At 40.6% G+C, this 20,879-nt stretch overlaps 1 protein-coding gene across 2 annotated transcripts in view; it reads left to right on the top strand.

Annotated features, from left to right (window-relative positions):
- RTKN2 (rhotekin 2) overlaps positions 1–6,960 on the top strand; it is a 28,648-nt gene extending 21,688 nt beyond the window's left edge. For both annotated transcript variants that reach the window (XM_009704318.1, XM_009704317.1), the window contains 3 exons: positions 2,092–2,257; positions 4,218–4,325; positions 6,407–6,960. In XM_009704318.1, the coding sequence (XP_009702620.1) occupies positions 2,092–2,257; positions 4,218–4,325; positions 6,407–6,960 (828 nt within the window). The remainder of the gene's footprint in view (positions 1–2,091; positions 2,258–4,217; positions 4,326–6,406) is intronic.
- The last annotated feature ends 13,919 nt before the right edge of the window (positions 6,961–20,879 follow it).

Genomic DNA, 20,879 nt, shown 5'->3' with positions numbered 1-20,879 from the left:
ATGTAGCGTAATTCGACCAAGCTTGGTAAATTCATCAGCCTGTTACTGTAATGGCATCTTGTATCACTTCTTAAATATTCAAGCATCAGATATAGATTGTTGCTTGAGAATTTGTCTCCTTTGAATAATACTATGGTTGTGGGATGAAACCTGCAGCAAACATCATTAAGTAAACTTGTGTGTATGGTATGCTTGAAGTTCTTACCTGTCAAATGTTAATCTATTTGATTTAATTTTTTTGCTGGTATCTATGGTTACCTGAGTTAATGGGATATAGAGCACTTATGGATGAATTACTTCATCTCCTATTTTTAGACAGAAGAATTTAAATGAGCATATCCATCAGATATGCTACAAGCAGCTGTTGGTATTTCAAATGGTTACTTCAGTAATGCATTTAAAATCTGGGAAATGTTCTGTCGAATAATTTTTGTTTTTCTGAGTATCAGAACTAGGCTTATTCCCATGGGCTCCCATGTGTAAACTTAATTTCTGTAGGTGTATGTTTAACATCTTTAGCAGATGTTTGACATTGGGTTGAATTGTGTAAAAAGGAACATGGTTTATCTGTCCCCACTGTATTTAGAGGAATGCTCCGAGGCCACCTTTGCGGTCAGATTCACCGTCCATCCAGACAGGAGACGTTGGAACACAACCCTGGCTGTGGTTGTCGGCTTCCTTCAAAACCTGGGGCCCTCCCCGTGCCAGGGACACCCTTGTGCGGCAGGAGGGTGCTGCGTGGTCTTAATGTGCCTTAGGCGGCCTCGTGTCCTGCCAGGCTCCAGGGCTGGCCAGCTTGTAGGGTGCCGGCTGGCTGCCTGGCGCCGAAACTCAGCATCCCATCAGGATTTGGGATTATGCTGCTCTCCTGGGTATGCCAAAAATCCTTTTAAGAACAGTGTTGTAATAGGCCATTGCTTGTTCAGTCAGGTTGAATTGCATATGCAAAGATATTCCCAGGGTTTCTGGGTTTGCTTTTGTAAATAAAGTAATGCTAATTATTTTGATTTGTTCATCATGTTGTGATGAGCAGCAATATTGACCAGTTGTGTTCTGGAAATTTTTTCAGTTATGTTTTATCAGACTTTTACTAAAATCTTTCAGTATTTTATACATGAAAAAAAATTTTTTCACTCGCTTAGGGGTAAGTGCTTTTTTTTGAATTGTAGTGATGCCATAACAAAGAAACTAGATACTATGAAAATACCACTGGATCTAGTCTTGATGATAAAAATCAATTGAACTATGTCCCCAAACAGAAGAGGAAACATTGGCTGTAACAGTGCCGATGCATAATCTTGGAGCCTTTCTAACATTAGCTGAAGAAATTTGATGGACTTGTGATGTACTTCTCATATATATTTTTTTAATTGTTTCTATGTAGCTCTCCCTAATTAAGGCAAAACTCAAATGTCCATTTTGAAATGACAAATAAGATTTTTTTTTTTATATTAGAGCAAAATGTTTTTTCATGCTGGAAATTTCTTCTAGCAGAACTGTAAGGGTAACTGCTGCAAACGCTCCTTTAAATGTGGACTAGGTAAGTTTCTTTTTAAATTCCCTGTCACTATAGTATTAGCACTGAATGTTCTAATTCACTAAGAGGAACATAAAATAGATAGAAGCTTAGAATACATTGCATAAACAGTGTCCCGCAGAAGTACAGTAGGAGACATAAATAGTAGCTGTAACAATGCCATTGCCCAGCTGAAGGGTTCAGAGAAAAGGAGCTGCTTGCTGTTATTTTAGGTTATTGACTGAATTACTGTGGAGAAGAATGAGCAGTGTGAGATGAGCTGGTGAAGGCAGAGGGAGGGGAAACGTAGAATGTACATTAGGTAATTCAGAACTAAACTGCAATAGTTGTACTCCATTTCTTTTTCATATTTTATGCCATTTTAAGAGTTTTATGAGAAAATATTTTTATAAGCAGTTCTTGACATTAGTTCCTTTTTTTTTTTTTAATTGGAAATAATTCATCTGGATTAGATAAAAAGCCAAATGATACCTCCCTTACACTGTCATTGGCCATAAGGTGATATCAGTGTGGAGTTGAAGCAATAACTCATTACCACAGTTTATTGTTCCTAGGAAACCAGAATTCGAGCTGTGGATAAGGACTCCAAGAGAAGAACTAATAACTTCTCTGTTATCAACCCCGTGTCTGGAGAGGCTGTGACGCAGCTTTTTGCTACTGACAGTAGGGACGAACTTCATAAGTGGACGGAGGCTTTCTGGCAGCACTTCTATGATCTGAGTAAGTAAGCAGGCAGTGCTGGCAGCGTGCCCTCCAAGTAGGGTGCTATGTAACATCAAAGGGATCTTTGAACAGTTTGAATTGGAATTGCCTCATAAGCCTTTGTTTGCAACGATGAGAAGAAAAATGTTCTCTGAAATAATATTGGGTGGTGGTCTAAGCTGTTGGAAGGCAAATATTTGACTAAACCAAAGTCCATGTGTTCAGTCTGGGTTTTTGCAGGAAACCAGAAGCAGACTATGTCCATGAATCTCAAAAGAACTTGGTCTCTTGTAGCAGTGTTCTAAATAATTTTTTTTAAGGACTGCTAAATTTTTGCCATCTCTTCCTCCACTGTAGCAGGAAGAGTCCGCCTCTGCCTGGGCATCCTACCAGTGGTGTGTTGGATTTGTGAGATGCTGCAAGTATGAAACTTTTGGGCATAGAAGCATCAGTGGGAAGTGGTGAGGATGCTGGATTCATTTAGGGCCTTGGCTAGGATGCAGATTCAGCCATCCCTTGCAAGTAGACACATGTATATGGGATTTCCTTGCTCAGCAGTATTATGGATGAATTAAATTGCAATTTGTTGTAGTAGAGATTACTTGATTCTGTTGGTAATTCTGAGATTTTGGTACCCCTTGTCACACGGGAATATGGTCACCTAGCCACACTCCAATCCAGTCATGCAAATACATGCTACTTGAACCTGGTAAAAGCTGTACCTGAGGCTTTGTAACAGATGATATAAATGAGATGATAAATTGATACCCTGATCCTTTGGCTAGCCTCTGGAACAACACTGTTCTTACATGAGAGAAGAAACTCATTTATCGATGTAAAACAGTGAAAAAGTATTGAAGTAGTACACTGTGTTGCTTGTTTACAACAAATATTCATTATAAGAACTATATAGATTAATTTGTCTTTGTCTTTTTCCTCTGCTTTAGTAGTTTGACTCACAGGTCTATTAAGAGTAGAGAACAACTTTCAGTTGTTATGTGGTCATTGACAAGGTACAGTCGGTTCCTGGTAGTCATTTTTATCAGGTCAGAAAACAGAACGAGGTCCATTAATGAAGTATCAATCTTTAGTCAGAGGCCACACCAATAAAATCAGTGAACTGAGGCTGTGGAAACTTGGTATTGTAGTTCATATTTGTAGCCCTTTCTAGCTCTGATTTACAATAAGAAAAGGCTCTATCAATTAAAGAAACACACCAAGCAAAAACTAGGGCATCCTCTTTAAATTAACTGTAGAGTGGGGTAAAAGAACTACTTCTTATTCATTATAGATAGAATACCCGTGGATTTTTTTGAGACATTTTCCTTAGGTTCAGAAAAAATGGGTCACTTGGCATTTAAATGCCTTTTTTCTTCCCTGGCCCTAAAATTCTCTTAAAATTAATGTGCTCAGAAAACTTGGAATGATTGGTATGAACAAAGTAATGTTACTGTGTCTTGTTTTCCTTAAGGTCAAAATCTATTAATAGAGAAAGAGTTTTCCTTGTCTGCTAACAGATAAAAGGCAAGTTATCCTCTATTAAAGACAGAACGTTCCTTTAACTATAACGTTGTAACATAGTTGTGTAGCATCCAGCTTGCAGTACATTGGAGGTTGTCCCTGATAACTTTGTGAAGATTCCCTAACCTTAAATTATTAATTTTTTTTCAGTTTTTTTTTTCTTTTTTCTGATGAATTTATGCTGTGTTTGGGGATTTGAAGGCAAATTATGATATTTAACCTTCATAGTATAACAGTACTGCTGGGATGCTTAAATCAAAGGTAGTAGCTTATGACTTTTGTGCTAAGAGGAGTGCAGAGTTGAAAATACAAAAGCATCCTGTTTCCTGCCAAACAAAAGTAAATGCTTACTGTTTAGCATTGCTTTGGAGATCATTTCCTAACACAACCTAATAACTTCAATTTTTTTCAAGCTGAAATGTTTAAGTTCCAGTCATTGTTCTCTTTTCTCTCTCAGGCCAATGGAAACATTGTTGTGAAGAACTTATGAAAATTGAGATTATGTCACCACGGAAACCACCTTTGTTCTTAACAAAAGAAGCGACCTCCGTCTACCATGATATGAGTAAGTGGGATTTGTCTTTTCAAGTTGCAGGGTAACAGAAACAACATTGTCTGTGTTCAGATGGCTTCTGGTGTTGATGTTGAAACACTGAGTTTTTCAAGGACAATGCAGACAATGAAAGAGCAAAATAATTGCATACCAAGGAGTTCATATTAAATCTGAATTTGTAATAACACAAATAATGAATACCTTTTTATAACTTGAGCCAAAAAATCTGCAATCTGAACTGTAACTAGGAAGCCCTGAACACATTCAAGAAAGCTGTCACTACAAATGAACACTCATTGTAAGAGTAGTATAAAGCTCAGGAAATGTAAAAGCAAAATAGTCCAGTCTGCAAACCAATAATGTCTTTAACTAGTTGCTTGAAATTAATCTGATGTTCTTAAAGCTATTTAAAGGCTTACCTAACATAACTTACCGAATTGTTTAGTCTTTGGTAATGATGTTGAAAAATACGCCTGGAAAATCCAGCTAGCGTGTATTTGAGACTTGTATTTTAACAGAGCAAAATGGTATGCAGTAGGATTGTTTTAATAGTTTCATTACAGAAATAATATTTACAGACTAGAAAAAGTAGGTCACTTTTGTTTTAATGGATCCAATGCAGTATTTGCTGAGAAACACCGTACAACTATAAATGCCTGACTGCTTGCTGTTTGAGATTGGAACTGTGAAGATGCTCAAAATGCCATGTGGGTCACTGAGTTACTGTGCATCACAGCACTGAACAGTCAAGAGAGTTCTATCTAAGCTACGAATGCAGAGCAGGAAGGCAGTAAATCAACTATATAGAAGTTTTACAAATGTAACGTGGTAGCATAATTCTGCTGATACTCCAGTACATCACTGAGGAACAGAACACAAACTCTGTTTCACTCTTAATATGCCAGACTTTTTTCCTGCTTATTTATAGTATTCATAGTCTCCCTGTACTCAGCACTGGTGAGACCTCACCTCCGAGTACTGTGTTCAGTTTTGGGCCCCTCACTACAAGAAAGACCTTGAGGTGCTGGAGTTGAGTCCAGAGAAGGGCAGCGAAGGTGGTGAAGGGTCTGGAGCACAAGTCCGATGGGGAGCGGCTGAGGGAGCTGGGGGTGTTTAAGTCTGGAGAAGAGGAGGCTGAGTGGAGACCGGAGGGCGCTCTACAACGACCTGAAAGGAGGGTGTAGCCAGGTGGGGGTCAGTCTCTTCTCCCCAGTAACCAGTGATAGGACAAGAGGAAATGGCCTTAAGTTGTGCCAGGGGAGGTTTAGTCTGGATATTAGGAAATATTTCTTCACTGAAAGGGTTGTCAAGCATTGGCACAGGCTGCCCAGGGAAGAGGTTTGGGTCACCATCCCTGGAGGTATTTAAAAGGTGTGTAGATGTGGTGCTTAGGGATGTGGTTTAGTGGTGGAGTTGGCAGTGCTAGGTTAACGGTTGGACTTGATGATCTTAAAGATCTTTTCCAACCTAAATGATTCTATGATTCTGTAGGTAAAACCCTGTATTTAAAACTGTGCTGAAAATCATTAACGTGTGGCCTGCAATAGAAAAGATATTGCTGCTGTTTGAGGCTAGTATTACTTCAGTATACATAGAAAACTCAATGTGAGGGATAAAAAATGGGGCAAGACAGTCTTAAAGCACATAACGAAAAATTATATATAGATAAAGAGGTCCCATTTTCTGCAGGCTGGAAGCACAAGAATATTTAGTCATAGGCTTTTTCATGGGCCTTCTGTGAAACTAAATTTTCAAAGCTGTATACAGCAAAATATGTTTAATATCTAACACGTATAAGTTTTCTGGTAGTACGCTATTTTTTTTGACTTTTACTTGGAAAGAAATATCAATGCCTACCCTGTTGCCGCAATGCCAGCAGTCACAAAAGCAGTTCCCTCCTGTCCATCGGTTCTCTCTTTGAAAGCTTATGTAATCTTTTCCGTTTCATCCATTAATACTCCTAATAGTAGTCCAGACTTCATGAGACATAGCTAATGCAATTTTGTATTCTGAATAGTAATAATGAAATAGGTAGCAGTAAAATCATTGGTAGCATTTTAAAGTGAGTTGATTGCTGTCCCTCAAAATTACAGGCATTGATTCTCCAGTGAAGCATGAGGGCTTAGCTGATATCATACAAAGAAAAATCGAAGAGACTGATGGTGAGTTCCTGCTTGGCCAGCAAAAAGAGTCTGCATCTTCCCTATGGGCTTCACTCTTTGATGGATCTCATGAGATGGTTGTTCAGAAAAACATGCATCTGGGCCCAAAAAGAGATACTACAAGTCCTAATGATAGCAGAGGAAAGAAAAGAAGAGCTCCACCTCCACCCTGCAATAAGTCACCATACAGTGCAAGAGCACAGATGAACACAGAGCAACTGGGCAAGGAAAACTGGGAGAAGTCTGACTGCACATCTGCTACTAGTCCTTCCTTTGACTCAAAGTTATCTACAAAAATGCAGCAGTTGCAGACACCTGTTGCTGCTCCTCGCAAAACTGGTCCTTATAGAAAAAGCAGTTTAGCTGGCCACGGGAATCCCATTTCATTGGTTAACAAGACTGAGTCTGAAACCAAACCAGTACCAACCCCTAGACAGAAATGCATCATGGAAATGCTAGACCCTAGATCATGGTTGCAGCCATAGACATCATAATTAGCTTAGAAGAGTCCCTGGAATTTTAAGGTTCTCAGCCTTCTGCTATAACTCTTGAGTAAAAATAGATTTTAGCATATAGCTTATAAGTATTGAGGCTAAAGTTCTGTTCTTTGAGCCAGGGCATTGCTACTAGCTGTGGTCTCAGCTGTGCTTGACATCTAAATTATTGCCTTAGTAACAGGGGGAGTTATTTCTATCTGAAATAATGGTGCTACTTCTGAAAAGAGTGGTTCAGTACTTTCCCCTTGAAAAACTGGCAGTGTTCGGGATAACTTGGTGTCTCTCCAGCAGGGATGTTACTGTTGCCTTCTACCAGTCCCTCAGCTTAGCCCATCTGCAGCTCCTCGGACTAGTTCAAGTGGGAATTTCGCACTCGTTCAGCACAGATCTTGCAAAGCTGATTTTCTTGGGGTCCATGCTTGGCTTCACCTAAAATATTCTTATCTCTCCCTCACTGTTTGGGAACCACTGCTTGTAAGATAATGTACCATGAAAAGTTATTGTGCTCTTCTGAACAACTCTGTAACTCCGTATGAATTTGTGAAGCAGTTAGATCAACTCAGTGTGGGATCTCCTAAGTTCTTGCTGGTGCATGTGCTGTGTGCATGGACCAGGATGGCCTGTTTATGAGCAAGAATGTGATCCATCACTGTACTGCTTGTTTCGGACTAACACGAGCGTTTAAAAGCAGTACTGGGTTTGAACACCTGTTCACACCTATTCAGGATTTCATTTTTATGTGTTGTGTTTTTTTTTTTTTCTTTTTTTTTTTCTGATGAATGGGGCTCTGTAGTGTAGCTTCTCCTTTGTGGAGCCTCTCAGCTATTCCTGGTAGGTAGCTGGTCTGTAAGCATGGCTGTGTTACTGATAAACAAATAGGGTTTTTTCACCACTCATTCTTTCTGAAATAGCAGAGAGTAAATACTTCAGGTGAAAATATTGAACTTTGATGTTCTTCCATCAGAGTGTTCACCATTTTTGTAAGAAGCCAGGGTTATTAGGGTTCCTGTGGTACCTGCAAAACACCTATTGCATATGGAAAAGATTCTGTTCTCCTGGATCTATAGCTTAAATATCCAACCCTTTCCTTGGTTGATGCATTTATTTCAGATGCTGGAACTTATTCAAGAGCAAAGTTCTGCTTGCAGATCTCCCTCTAGGGCCTTAATATTCAGACTTGTGTTGAGAGTCGTATCAGCAACAGTATACATACAGTTCATTAATTTTTATTTTTTTTTCTAAAATGTGGATGGCTTTGGGAGCTTTACCATTCCTCCAGAAGATATTGTGTGCATGGTTGGTTTGTTTGTTTTATCTACTTTTTGTCTTCTGCTAAGCTCTTGGCTGCACAGCTGTAAAGGTATCTGCTGAATTCCCTCAGTAGTTCATTGGCTATTTGGGATGGGGCTTGAGAGACAGGTTTCATTTACAAATCCTTCCGCAGGATTAGAGCCCTTTGTTTCTAGAATGTCCTTGTTCATTCTTCATTTAATCACATTCCATTTTCCCTCTGAAACAACCATAATCATTCTTACAATAAATCATGCTGTTACTTAAGTGGGTGGTTTGTGAATGGTTTATAAATAGGAACAGGAAAACTGAAGAATAACTACATGATTATGTAAATCAGACACAGTTGACTAAGTGGACTGTGCAACTCTGAACAAGAAATAGGAAAAGTAAATGGGGAAAAAAAAGAGCATATTTTCCAAAAGGCAGCTGCAGTTTATTTAGCTTTAAATCTAGCCTTAAATGTTACTGTGCTCTGGAAAGAAAGAATACCTTTTTCTTGGTAACCCCCTTCCATTTAGTTGTTATATTTCTAAATAAATCTCATAAATATATAAGGCAAGAAGGCACCATAATGAGGATTTATTTTTAAATTCAACAGGCCATTGAATTTCAACAAGCAGTTTCTCTATTAAATTCAGTGGCTTTGTTTTGAACTGAACGTACATATTTTAGGAAGGCATTTAATATTAATTTAAAGTCTTCAAGTGATGAGAATTCACTCATACCTCCTGTTGCAATACTTAATTTCCTCAGGTACATTTTTCACTTGATTTTCTATTTGCATTTCTAGCTCCACCTTAAGTTATTTTGGTCTTTTTATGCATTTGATTGCTTATATTGATCTCTGTAGTATCAGCTTTTCTAATTGCTTGTGTGTTGTTATAAATCATGATTATGTCCCTTTTAACCTTTTCTCTGATGAGATGTGCTGAATTCCTTAACTTTCTTATGGCAGTGAATGTTATCCAAGAACAATTAATCTTCACGTTCTTCTCTGTACTTCTCATGTGTTGAAATATTTTTTGAGTGTGATATCTGAATTAGATGCCACATGTCAACAGCGATCCATCAGGCCTATATAGAGACGTAATGTGAACCTCTTACTCTGATTAATATCTCCCTCTCTTCTTTCCTCAAAAATGGTATTATCCTCTTTTTGTGGAAGCATTCCCTTGGATGCTGATTTTTATGGCTCAAGTCCTCTTCAGAGTCCTTTTCAAGAATGCGGTACATCATCCTCTTATTATCCTACCTTATTTTTTCTTAGAAATATACACTGTATTTTACCAGCATTAAAATACTGCTCATGAAGTGATCCAGATTGCTCTGTATAAGTGACCTGTCCTCATTCTTTACTACTCCAGCAGTCTGCATGTCCTTTGCAAATTTATTGCAAGTGATTTTTACAGTTTCTTCCGGATCATTGATTTTTAAAATTGAATGCAAGGCAAGGTTTGTAGAGAGAGGTGATAAGTTGTTATTACATCAGTGACATGGGTAGGGGGGTGGGGAAAAGCAAACAGACAGGCCATTGAGTTCGTGTCCCTTTTTTCCCAGACCCTTTAAAAAATTGAGTAAGATGGAGAACAACTATACTTCTTGCTGATACCCTATTCATACTGCATTTTGAAATTAGTTTTCTGTCTTCAACATAATATTCTATATTGATTTGATCTAGTACAAATAGTTTAAAGAAAATGACAGGTTCATCTGGTTTTCAGTAGGTGACTTAGGGTTCTTACAGGTAACACCTCAGTGCCGATGTCTTTGCAAGCTGAGCTTACTATATCAAAGAGTAAAATGCAACCTGTTGTTCAAGACCTATTCTCCATGAAGCTGTGTCGATTGACATTTTATATCTATTCTTAAAGTGGACTCAGGTGAGCCAGTTCACTATATTGCCTGGATCACCACTAAGGAAACTAGTCCATTAATTACCCTGATCATCCTGCTTCAGAAGAATAGTGTTGTTCTTGCGGTCCTGTGAAACATCATGGGAGTGTTGAGACTTGTTTAACTAATTGCACATTTAGGCTCCTACAGCTGGAAAGGCTTCTGCTACCGAATGTAGTTTCTGTTATTTCAGACAACTATTACATAATCCCTATTATGAAGCATCAGTTGACTTCAGGTTTTAAACTGACTTAGTCTTTTTTTTTTTTTTTCCCCTTTTGCCATTTATTATTTCCTTCACATCTTCTGTTAAGCAAGTTGGTTTAACTGATGTAAACTGCAGGCTACCAGCAAACGTTGATCTCGGCTATACAGTAAAGTCTGTCATAGGAAATACATTTGTACTCAGCTTTTGTCTACACAAGAGAACATAAGTATTAGTAATAAAAACAGAGCACAATTTTAGGAGTATGATTAGAAGATATATCTGTAAGGAAAATTGGGGTTTTTTTTTTTTGGCTTTTTCATATAGTGAGAAATTGTAAAACTTTATTATTGATACTGGTCCCTTATCATTGCACAGGCTTGTTCAGAAATTAGAACTCTTCCTTTGTTTTTTTTCTCACATTTTCCTGACTGTAATGAGGATGAATATTCAAACTGGGAATTAAGACCAATAAATTGCTGGTACCCAGGCACTCTGATAGGAGGAAGGCAGCTATATCGCAGTGTGCTACAGTGACGTTTTAGACTTTGCACTGATTCACTTCCCAGGCTGTGCGATTTTAAGGATGTGGCCCAAGGTGAAGCCTGTCTGTTGGCAGGGCATGGTGCTGGGGAGCTGTTTGCTTTTGTCCTTCAAAGTGGAAATGAGAGGGAGTCTAGAGGCAGAGAGGTAGAAGGTAGCCTATTCATTACGGGATGTGGTGGAAACTGTTTAACTGCTGCTCCTGGGCACTAAAAGAGAACGTATCCATCAAGCCATCTTATCAGTTGCATTCAATCATGAGGGTGCTTCAATTGCATAACTCAAAATATCAGTGATCAAAACCCAAAAGTCATTTGATTAGCATCTATAAACAATGCTGAAATAGGAAATATTCCACAAAGGCACAGGTGACATTAGCCAGCCTCCTGCTGGGACGAGGCTTGGAAGGCAGCAGGAGGCCTGGGACTGCTCCCAGCCCTAGCGTCCCCCTGCCCCGTGTTGACGTTTGTGCAGGCAGGTGGGTGTGCTGCTGTCTGGCAGCGGGGCCCATGGAAAAACAGTATTTGTTCAGAGACACTGCACCCACAATGAATGGCTCGGACTACCCGGTGTAGCACGGTGAAGACATTGGTGGCATCTGCTACTGCTGAACTACACATGGGATTAGGTACTTTTCCAAGGAATGTGTCAGGCCTGCTCTGAAAATTGTACCTGCTTGTTTGCTGCTAGAATGAATTAATTACTGCTTAAAAGCAGAATTAACTAGTGGGATTGCCATCTTGAAGTTGGGCGGAGACAATAGTCTACCTGAACTCTTTTAGGAAGTATAGCTTGAAAGCAATTGCTAGTCCAAACTTGAATATAAATTTCACAGAATGTGAACAACTTTTGAAATATTGACTGAACAAAGACTTAATTTAGTAACTTTTTATATTATACTTAATGTCTTCAGCTGTTCACTTGGTCTTGGAATGGTAGATGGTACCTTTTGTGATTTTTAAAGACATTAGCTTAAAATGTTTACATTTTTACTAGTATTGTGATTTTATTTTTTACTATGGTAATTATATTAATAGTTATTTTACAGTGGTATGTACATATTTGGAAATACTGTCCTAGTATTCAGAGTTGATTTGTAGTTAATGTAGACTGCCTTAATAGAAAAATGCAGATTTGGACACTAATGTATTGTGGAATGTTAGAACAGAAATAATCTTTTGCTGCTAACATACTGTATTTCTGCTAAAATATGCAAGTGAAATTAAAAACGTTTCTAGAGTAAAAGGGTTTTGGTGTAATTTTCTTCAGCCTAGAACTACATTAAGCTTTTCTCCAGTTTCTAAACCATGGGTGATGGCTGCTGTAAAGTCGGAGAACTTAGGGGTAGCTACTTTGCTACTGGGCCTGCTGAATGTATCCCTCTGGGCTCGTACTGACAATAGCAGACAGTATTGGCCTGTTTTCTCAAGTGGAGGAAGGGAGCAAAAGCCATTTGGCAGCTAGCATTGGTTGCTCAACTAGTTGTCCAAGGTATCCAACAGATCTCTGCGGGAGTACGTGAAGTTAGAAATGTTGCCTGAGATGCACCTCCTTGTTTCCACAAATGTGCCTAAATGTTTTGGTTTAGGTGCTATCTTCTCTCATAGTCTTGCAAGAAAATGTGTCGTGAAGCAGACTTACATCATTCTGTCTGCTTTGTAAGGTGGCTTCATAAATGAGCCACTGCCACTACTAATACCATCCATTAATTCTTTTCTTTCGTTGGCAGCCGTGTGCTGAAGGGGAACTCCTGTCCCTCTCACTGGCTAGAGCTCGGTGTAGTGCTGCTAATGTAAAGCTAACTGTGCCACTCGAGTAAAGTGTTCTTTTGGCCCAGTTATCATAAAAAGAAATGTAATAAACGTAGAGGGAATTGTTAGACATCTTAATTTTAGAATATTTGACTGATTTAATAGTCCATGGAAAAAAAAGTGCGATTGATAGCTGCATTGGCTTGCCTTGCAATTGAGTGATTTAATGAAAATCATGCTGCAGCTAAAGTTGCTGCAGTTTGCTTTAAGGGATCATAGTAAAGTAAGATATTATAATCTCTTCATATAATCATTAGCAAATGGTTAAACTGTAATCTTTCCATATATGTATTATATATTCACAGAAAACTCTGTTTGGGAGACATCAAAATAAATTGCTTTTCATGGGGAAAAAAAAAATCAAGATTTTTTATATCAAGATAGCTTTCTAAATGTTCTTTATGTGCTGCACCAAAGGGAGAAAAATTATAGTAACTAGTGTCTTTTATTCTGCTAAGACTTTTCTTCAAATGTCTGTAAACTTCTTCCAAAATAGTTACAAAAGAATAGCATTTATACTATACATTGTCTCACCTGAGGGTTGTTTTTTGGATATTGTCCAGCGTCACCTGTGTCAGAAGGTGATACAGCAATACCTGCAGAGGAAAGCTGTGGAGTTGTGTTTCATACACAGACAGCTTCTTCCTAGCCCTTAGTAATTACAGGCTCTTTTGTATGCAGACGTGGGAAGCCTTTTATCCTGTTCAAGTTTCCGTGCATGTCTGTGTCTGGACATGAATTCATAGTGGCAGTTAAAAGTAAAAAAACTGTATTTTTTACTTAAATTTTGGCATCACTGTTGCGTCGTAGAACTTGCAGTTTGATATGCCACATGAGTTTTCTTTCCAAACTTTAAAATCTGTATATTTTCTTTTGCTAAGAATGAAAGAGTCTGTAATCTTCCATCACCTTCCCTTTTTTTTTTTTTTTTTTTTTTGTCACTGGCTATAAAGGTGGTACCAATATACGAATATTTTTGCTTAGGTTTTTTCACCCAGAAGGTAAACGGTCCCAGTCTTTTCCATCTTTCTTTGGATTATATTTTCTATTTTGTAAGTAGTGTCTATTTCAAAATTCCACATATATTTTGACAATATCTTTCTTGAGCTGGGTGCCCAGAGCTGAACACGCATTTCTAGCTCAGGGATACTCTTGATTTACAAGAACATAATATGTTCGTTAGTATTGTCTCCATTTTAGCTGCTCATTCTGCATTAGCAAAAAAAACCAAACAAAAATATTTCCATCGCTCTATGGCCAGAATGGTCTGTGCTGAAATAAAAATGCACCTTAGGAAAGAAAAGAAGATCTAGCACCATTATGGTGAGCTTAATGTCTGACTTAGAAATTTCTCAATAGCAAGAAAAATGTTATGGATGCATAGCTGGCTCAAGTAAGATGCTTTGTCCACACAACATTTGTTTTTCAGATGGCAGGAGCTGCTTTACTTCCTTTGGTTTTGGGTGATTGTTACTCTTCAGTCCCTCATATCTGTACGGAAGGGTTGAGAGCTTTTAAAATAAAGCGAGAGCTGGATGTATCAGCCGGAGTCACAATTGTCAAAGCACTGAGCTGCCAGATTCTTAGCCTATGTATTTGGCTTGTAGGAAAATCGAGGGCCAAGGGCAACTTTGCCTTTCTGCCTCCCGAATCCAGGCTTACTGACTGAATGCAGAGGATGAGGCTGCTCTTCTCACCAACGTAGCTTTATCTCACAGCACGGGCCATTTGAAATGACATGGGGCAGACTAGCTCTTCAAACATGGAAGAAACTTCGTTCAGTGTTAGGAGAGTCTCACTTTTAATAAAAAGCTTTCCATTTACTTAATAAAATTTAAGGACAAATCCTAATAATGGTATTCCACACAGAGCTCCAGGTCAAATTGGATTTACTATATCAGGCTTTTATATATCAGAATTTTCTATTATTTTAATAAGAGTTCATTTGTGTGTCTAGTAATACATCACATGTACTCATGACCTCATTAGAAAGTTTCTTAAATATTTGCTTGGTCAGTAGCCTTCAGTAAAGAATGGTCTGCTGTCTTGGGACTAACTTGGGTTTATCCCAGCTCATGCGAGGGCCAGTTAAGCCTACAGACTGATGCATACTTTTCCATGTATCCATTTAAAATAATTGTATAATTCCTTGGCAAGTAAAGTTAGTGATTTCCAAGCAATAATGCGTAACCGGTTATTTACATTTTTCATAAGGATAAACCAGAACATATCAGTCTTCTGCTACTCTACAGCTTGCTAGAGTGATTAATACAAACTTTAGCAGCAATTTGTTTACTTGCCTTTTGCTATGTGTTTCCTTCAGCAGGGCAAATTCTGTCAACCATACCTGCAAAAAAAAAAGAAGGAAAAGATAGAGCCAATTATTTAGTTAGGCTCCATCTGTCTCTTATTGAAGCATTAAAAAGAGCCAAGGGGTTACTGCAGGAACAATTCTTTGAATCAGGGTACATCAGTATATAAATTCAGTTTGGGGGCTCGCCTTTGTTAAACAAGAGCCAATGCAAGGGCCACGGCTGCTCAGCTCCTCACCTGTAAATAGGGGCAGTTGTGACAGTAGTTCCCATCACACTTTTTGAGGCGTTAGTCCTTAGCGGTGCTGGGTTTGGCAAAAGAGTGCGGCATTTCGTGACCGTGACCCGAATACTGCCATCCTCACAGAGTCTTCTGAACTGAGGGCATGCAGGAAAGGGAAAAGAATTCAAGTTCTCCCTGTTTCTAGAGAGATGATGCTAACAAAGGTATTTTTAACATAAGAACAGGGCGGTTTTGAAAAGCCGACTGTCAGGAGTTTCATGGGACCCACAGAAGCTCAGTTAGGGTGTTTCCTGCAAAGCCGCCTGACGTTATTGCTAACCTTCAGCTTACTGGGCAACTTTTCCAGCTTCTTATAGTGACATAATATTCAGAGATGATGTTGTTTAGTCCTTGTACTTCACTTCTGAAGCCCCTCACAACAGAGGGTTTTGAACCTTTAAGCTCTCCTTCCCTTTCAGTGTTCCTGTAGGAATTACTCTTATCTGGCCGGATCATGTTTCATCTCAGCTGGCTTGCAAAGCAGCTGAAAGAAGGAAGCGTGGCCTGGTGTTTGGCCAGTGTGTTGCAGCCTGTGACTTGTCCGTGGAGCAGAGTTTGGGACTGTCTCACGTGGGACGCTGTGACCCTCCTTGTGCTGTCGAAGGAGCAGCAGTCACGCCGGTGAATGTCCCATGGACAAAGGAGCTGAAGAGAGATCAGAAACTCCTTTCTAATTGATGTCTTCAGTACCTGCACCAAGCGTCAGCAGTGATCCCACTATGCTCTAGTCCCAACGAAGCACCAATATGCACGCTTGAGGTGAAACTCTCCTGACACCGCCCCGGACGGACAGCAGAGAGCGAACGGCGCTGGCACTGCTGCCTTTCCCCAGCGCCTGGCTCCAAGCACCGCTGCGCACTGAGATGCTTCTGCCCAGCCAGGTCCAGAGCCGAGACGCCCACGTGCCTTGCTCTGCTTTTTATCCCAGTTCAGTGCCATCGCAGCAGCTCCCTTCGGGAGAAAGTCTTAGAGCACTTTATAATCATTAAGCCTCACGATACCCTCTGGGTTAATTATTTGTATGGAAGAGGAAGTCAGCCACAGAGGTTACATGTATGAAATATCCATGTGTCAGCCTTTATAGACTTGATCGTGCTCAGGTTTGTTTGCCCTTTTAGCAGCATCCTGATCCTATAATCAAATTACATGTATAAGTTCTGGTTTTGATAAACTAAGGCTTAAAAGAACAAACAAGCAAATGAGCTTTTCCAAGGCCGCCGCCTCTGTTGCAGTCTGGCGTTTCAAGGTGAAATCCTCATCGAGTGCTCCCTGGAGCTGCAGCTTACCGAGCCGGAGACCCTTCTGGCGCTCTCATTCATGCATTCTGTCAAACAACATTTTCTTTGGTTTTTATCAAGATCTTCTTGACTGAGATCTTCAAAGCAATTAATTCAGTGCTCCGTGATTGCAGCTGCTGAATAATTGTTTGTTAGAGTATTTTCTTTCCCAGGCAAGAGATGTAAAATAGTTGCTCCCCTCAATAAACAAGTTGTCAAAGGTGATTAGTTAATGGACCTGTAATCATGCAATAGCATAAAAGTAAGGATTTGGTAAGTGCGACGTGAAAATGCATATTGAAATTAAAGCTATAGGGGAAGATTTTCCCATAGGAAATCTTGCTATCAATGCTGAAAAAGACTATTTACCCTTCCTAATGATTAACTGGAGATCATTAATTAAAGAAAACAAGAGATTAGTCATCAAGCATTTCAAATTAAAGAAGCATTGATTGTTTGAGTTACTTCTAGGTTTGGCTGGGAGATCAGGTTGGTGCACGGGTCCCCGTGCCTGAGCCAGCCTTCCCATGTAAACTGATATGAAAAAGGAGAAGCCTGTTAAAATTAAGGTCAAAAATTTACTGGCCAATATTAAGCTCCAAGAGCCTGAAATGGGATCCTATGTTCCTAGTCACCAGCCCTGTAATTCACTGTACTGTTCTTGGTCAGGCGCACGTCAAGAAGCAGAAATGGAGCACTTGGGCTCGTCAGTTCGTGAGGAAGAGGGAACATCTCATTTTGTGGCAAGTGAATGCTAAATTCCAAGCTAAATGCAGTTACAGCGAATATGTATTATAGCTGAAAAAGCTAATCAGCTTGTTTTCATCGCCAAATAAGAAATCTACCTTTCTGCCAGCCCTTTAGAAGAAATCGCAGACAATCCTGCAGTGGCATCTGCAGAAAGCCGAAGCCCTGTGCAAAGGAACCTTGCGAGGTTGGGGTTTTTTCACCCCTCAGTTGGGAAATGTACATTCAATAGTATAACTTCCTAAAAGGGTTTTCCTTGCCAGAAAAAGAAAATACTTTTTTGGTTGTTGTTAAAAGCTGTATCTATTCTAGAAATTTAATTCTCCATTTGGGAATTACAAGCAGTAATACAATAATAATAGTTGTTGGTTACCACACGCTAATTTCAAACTATTCCAGGCAGCTGCCTTCTGCTTTCTGTGCAATCTCTTAGCATTAGGCTCCAATATAAAATGAAATTACTCTAAACTCTCTGCCAAATTTGACTATTCTTTTAAAATCATGTAGCTGTTACTTACATTATGTAATAGCAACTGGGGTAATTTAATTACTAAGTCACGTATGAAAAATAAGACTTCAGCTTGCAACCTTCAGGTAATTAACCACCTAACTATTATTAAAAAGAAAACGATCAGGGCACGCAATGCTGGGGCAGTGGACATGTCAAAGCCACTTCACCGGTGACGTGTTGCGTGGTCAGAGGCTGTGGGGTTGTTGCTGCTTGTAGCCCAAACCTGCTCTTTTTTTGTTTGCTTTTTGGAGGACTGGGGAAGGCAAAGCTTTTGTGAGCTCAGTGGTGAACATCTCTGATGTCTGCCAAGATAAGACCCCTTCACACTGCCCGTCCTCACGTCCTTGAGGCACACGTACCCTGAAGGCAGGAATTTAGGAGTGGGCTGACACTCTCCTGGCCCCGAGAGCTGCGGTGGGAGGAGGGTACCAGGGTCCTTGCCCCAGGGCTGGCTGCGGTCTCTGGGCTCCCTCGCAGCTTTGCTCCCATCCTTGGGGAATGCCCCACCAGCACGAGGGATGATGGCTCTGGATTTCTGCAGGACTCAAGCTCGATGCTCCTTCCTTGATGCTTTTCGCAAGACGAGCATTTGACCGGGACTACAGGCTACCAGGTATGTGCTGGTAAAGCAGGTTTATAAGTACAACTATTTGCTAAGAATATTTCTCTTTGCCAACCCCAGATCCTAATACTGAGGCAGCTGGCTTTAAAGAAGTCATGGAATATTATTTGTATTGACATTTTGGCTATTCAGTCCAGCAAGTCACACTTCGGGGGCTTTTCTCCTCCAAGGCTGTTTTATAATGAAAGTTGAGACTCATGAATATGGCTTTTTCAGACACAACCCCACAAGTTGCCTGTTTAAAGCAAAACCCGCTGTGCTTTAGTGTTGGCACACTTACAGCTTTACCCTGCGGTTTTGCTCCAGCATCCCTCCAGCCCTATCTCCTCTGTAGCTTACTTCAGGGCCTGTCCCACTCGTCTTCTCCCTCCTGGCTGGCTCCCAGTGTCACAATGGGATCCTCTGGTTCCCCCTTCTTCCCTCCCTCACCTCTACTTTTCCTGGTGTGGTATCTAAGGGCAGTGGTTACCTGAGAGAGTGTTTCAAGGTACCGGACCTTTCAAAAGTGAGCAGGTTAGCCACAGGGTAGATCATATACATAAAAATACAGTTAATTGCAGGACTCCGGCAGCCGGAGTACGATGTAGATGTCCAAATGTCATGATGCTCACAATGGTATCCCCCAAGCCGGTGAGACCGAGGTTAGAACCAGGTTACTCCTTCAGAGAGCCACATTGCTCACATAGAGCATCCAGGTTTTCCTTGAAGGCTACATGCTGGATCGGGTGGCTGCATCCTTTCTTTGCCCACATTGCTCGAGAGCCGTCCTTGTTAGTATGCAGCTGGTGTGGTTCACTGGCTTTGCCAAGCAGAGCTTTTTAATTCTCCCTCGCCAGAGAGAGGAAACTTCTGAACAAGAGAATGATTAATGGGGAGGGGGGGGAGCAAACAACATTAAAAAAGGAATAATAAAAACCCTCAATGAAAGTGAAACGATCAAGATTTATGAGAATTCTATGAATTCCTCACACTCGTTCAAAGCAGGATTGCGTAAGTTGCAGCACGCCGCACTCGGCACATCTATTAGCGAGAGTAGCCGTGTTTATGCTTTTCTTCACACCGCCTTCATGCCCGGAGGCTCCAAGCACAAGGCCTGTTCGCACACGTAAGGAAAAAACAGAAAGCCGGGCCCGAGTAACTCAGGACCATCCGGAAGGTTTTGGGCTGTGGAGGGTGGGTGCCGCCTGCAGCACAGCTCGGAGGGGCCGCACAGGACAGCAGCTCCCGGCGTGGGGACAGCCAGGGAGGGGGGACACGTAGCAGGGCACTACAGTGAAATCTGTTTTTTCACAACTCCACGAAGCGTTGTATTTGGATAAATCCAAGTTTCCCTGGGAAGGCTAACCAGCTTGCGTTTGGTAGTGTTCACCACAGCCCTGGAGAGATTTGCTGGGCGCTTCTTTTCCTTCCATCCCCTTCACAGCTTTGATGGAAGTCAATGAAATGTTGCCGGTCAGGTTTCTCACCGTGGCTGTGGACACAGAGTCTTGCCATGCTCCTACAGTATAAGCACAAGCCAAACTGCGTTAAGGGTGCCTCCAAGCTTGCTTGAAATTAGAAATCATTGGAGCACACATACTTTAACAGGTCCTTTTTTTTCTGGAAAGTCCAGCAGAGAAGTGCCCAGCTCAGCTGTGAGACATTTGCAATGAGTTGTCTCCACATGAAACACTCAACTTGGCTAAAATCCCTCCCCTCTCCATGACAGTAGCACTAGGTGTTTGAGCATTTTTCTTCTAATAGCTCGACTTTGCTCTGCACCCTTCGTGCATCCCTTCACCACCAAACTCCGTCTGTCACCGTGGGCAGATAAGGGTGTTAACACCAGGCTAATGTGGATGGTCCAAGCTGGGAGAAGTCAGGTCATTACAAAGCACTGCTTTGATTAACTTTGTAGGTAGCGCAAGCTCATGTTTGTTCAGGGTGGATCACAGAAGCTCTCCCATGTGACATGTTGCAGGATAACTGACAGAAGAGTTATTTATCATCAGTAGAGATGGGCAGAGGTGATACCTGAGCACAGAAGTGTCTCGGCCCTTGCAGGCAGAGGTCACACCTGAACCCCTCAGAAGAGCTGAGGTTTGCAGCATGGTCACTTTCCTCAGTGCACCTATTCAAAGACTGCAAATCTTTCTGAACAAGTTCGAAAGCCAGATCGAAATATTACAGGTTAGTACAATCTAAACCAGAATGTTTAAGAAGCTGCCGCTCCAGTACACAGAATGTAATTCAGGGGCTGTGAAGAGGAGGGATGGAGGAACAGAGATTGCATCCATGCTTATTCCAGATAATAAGCATACCATTAACTTGAGGTTGATATTTTAAAGTCCTTGTGCTGTCTCTTGCATGCAGATGGGAGCGTGCACATGTGTATGTGTCGGTTCTAACGCTGTCAGCAGCCTGTTAAGAC

The sequence above is a fragment of the Cariama cristata genome, unplaced genomic scaffold, assembly GCF_000690535.1.
Source record: "Cariama cristata isolate BGI_N322 unplaced genomic scaffold, ASM69053v1 scaffold11337, whole genome shotgun sequence".
Lineage (NCBI taxonomy): Eukaryota > Metazoa > Chordata > Aves > Cariamiformes > Cariamidae > Cariama > Cariama cristata.
Note: the sequence above shows the minus strand (reverse complement) of the source record. Positions and strands in the feature narration are given on the sequence as shown.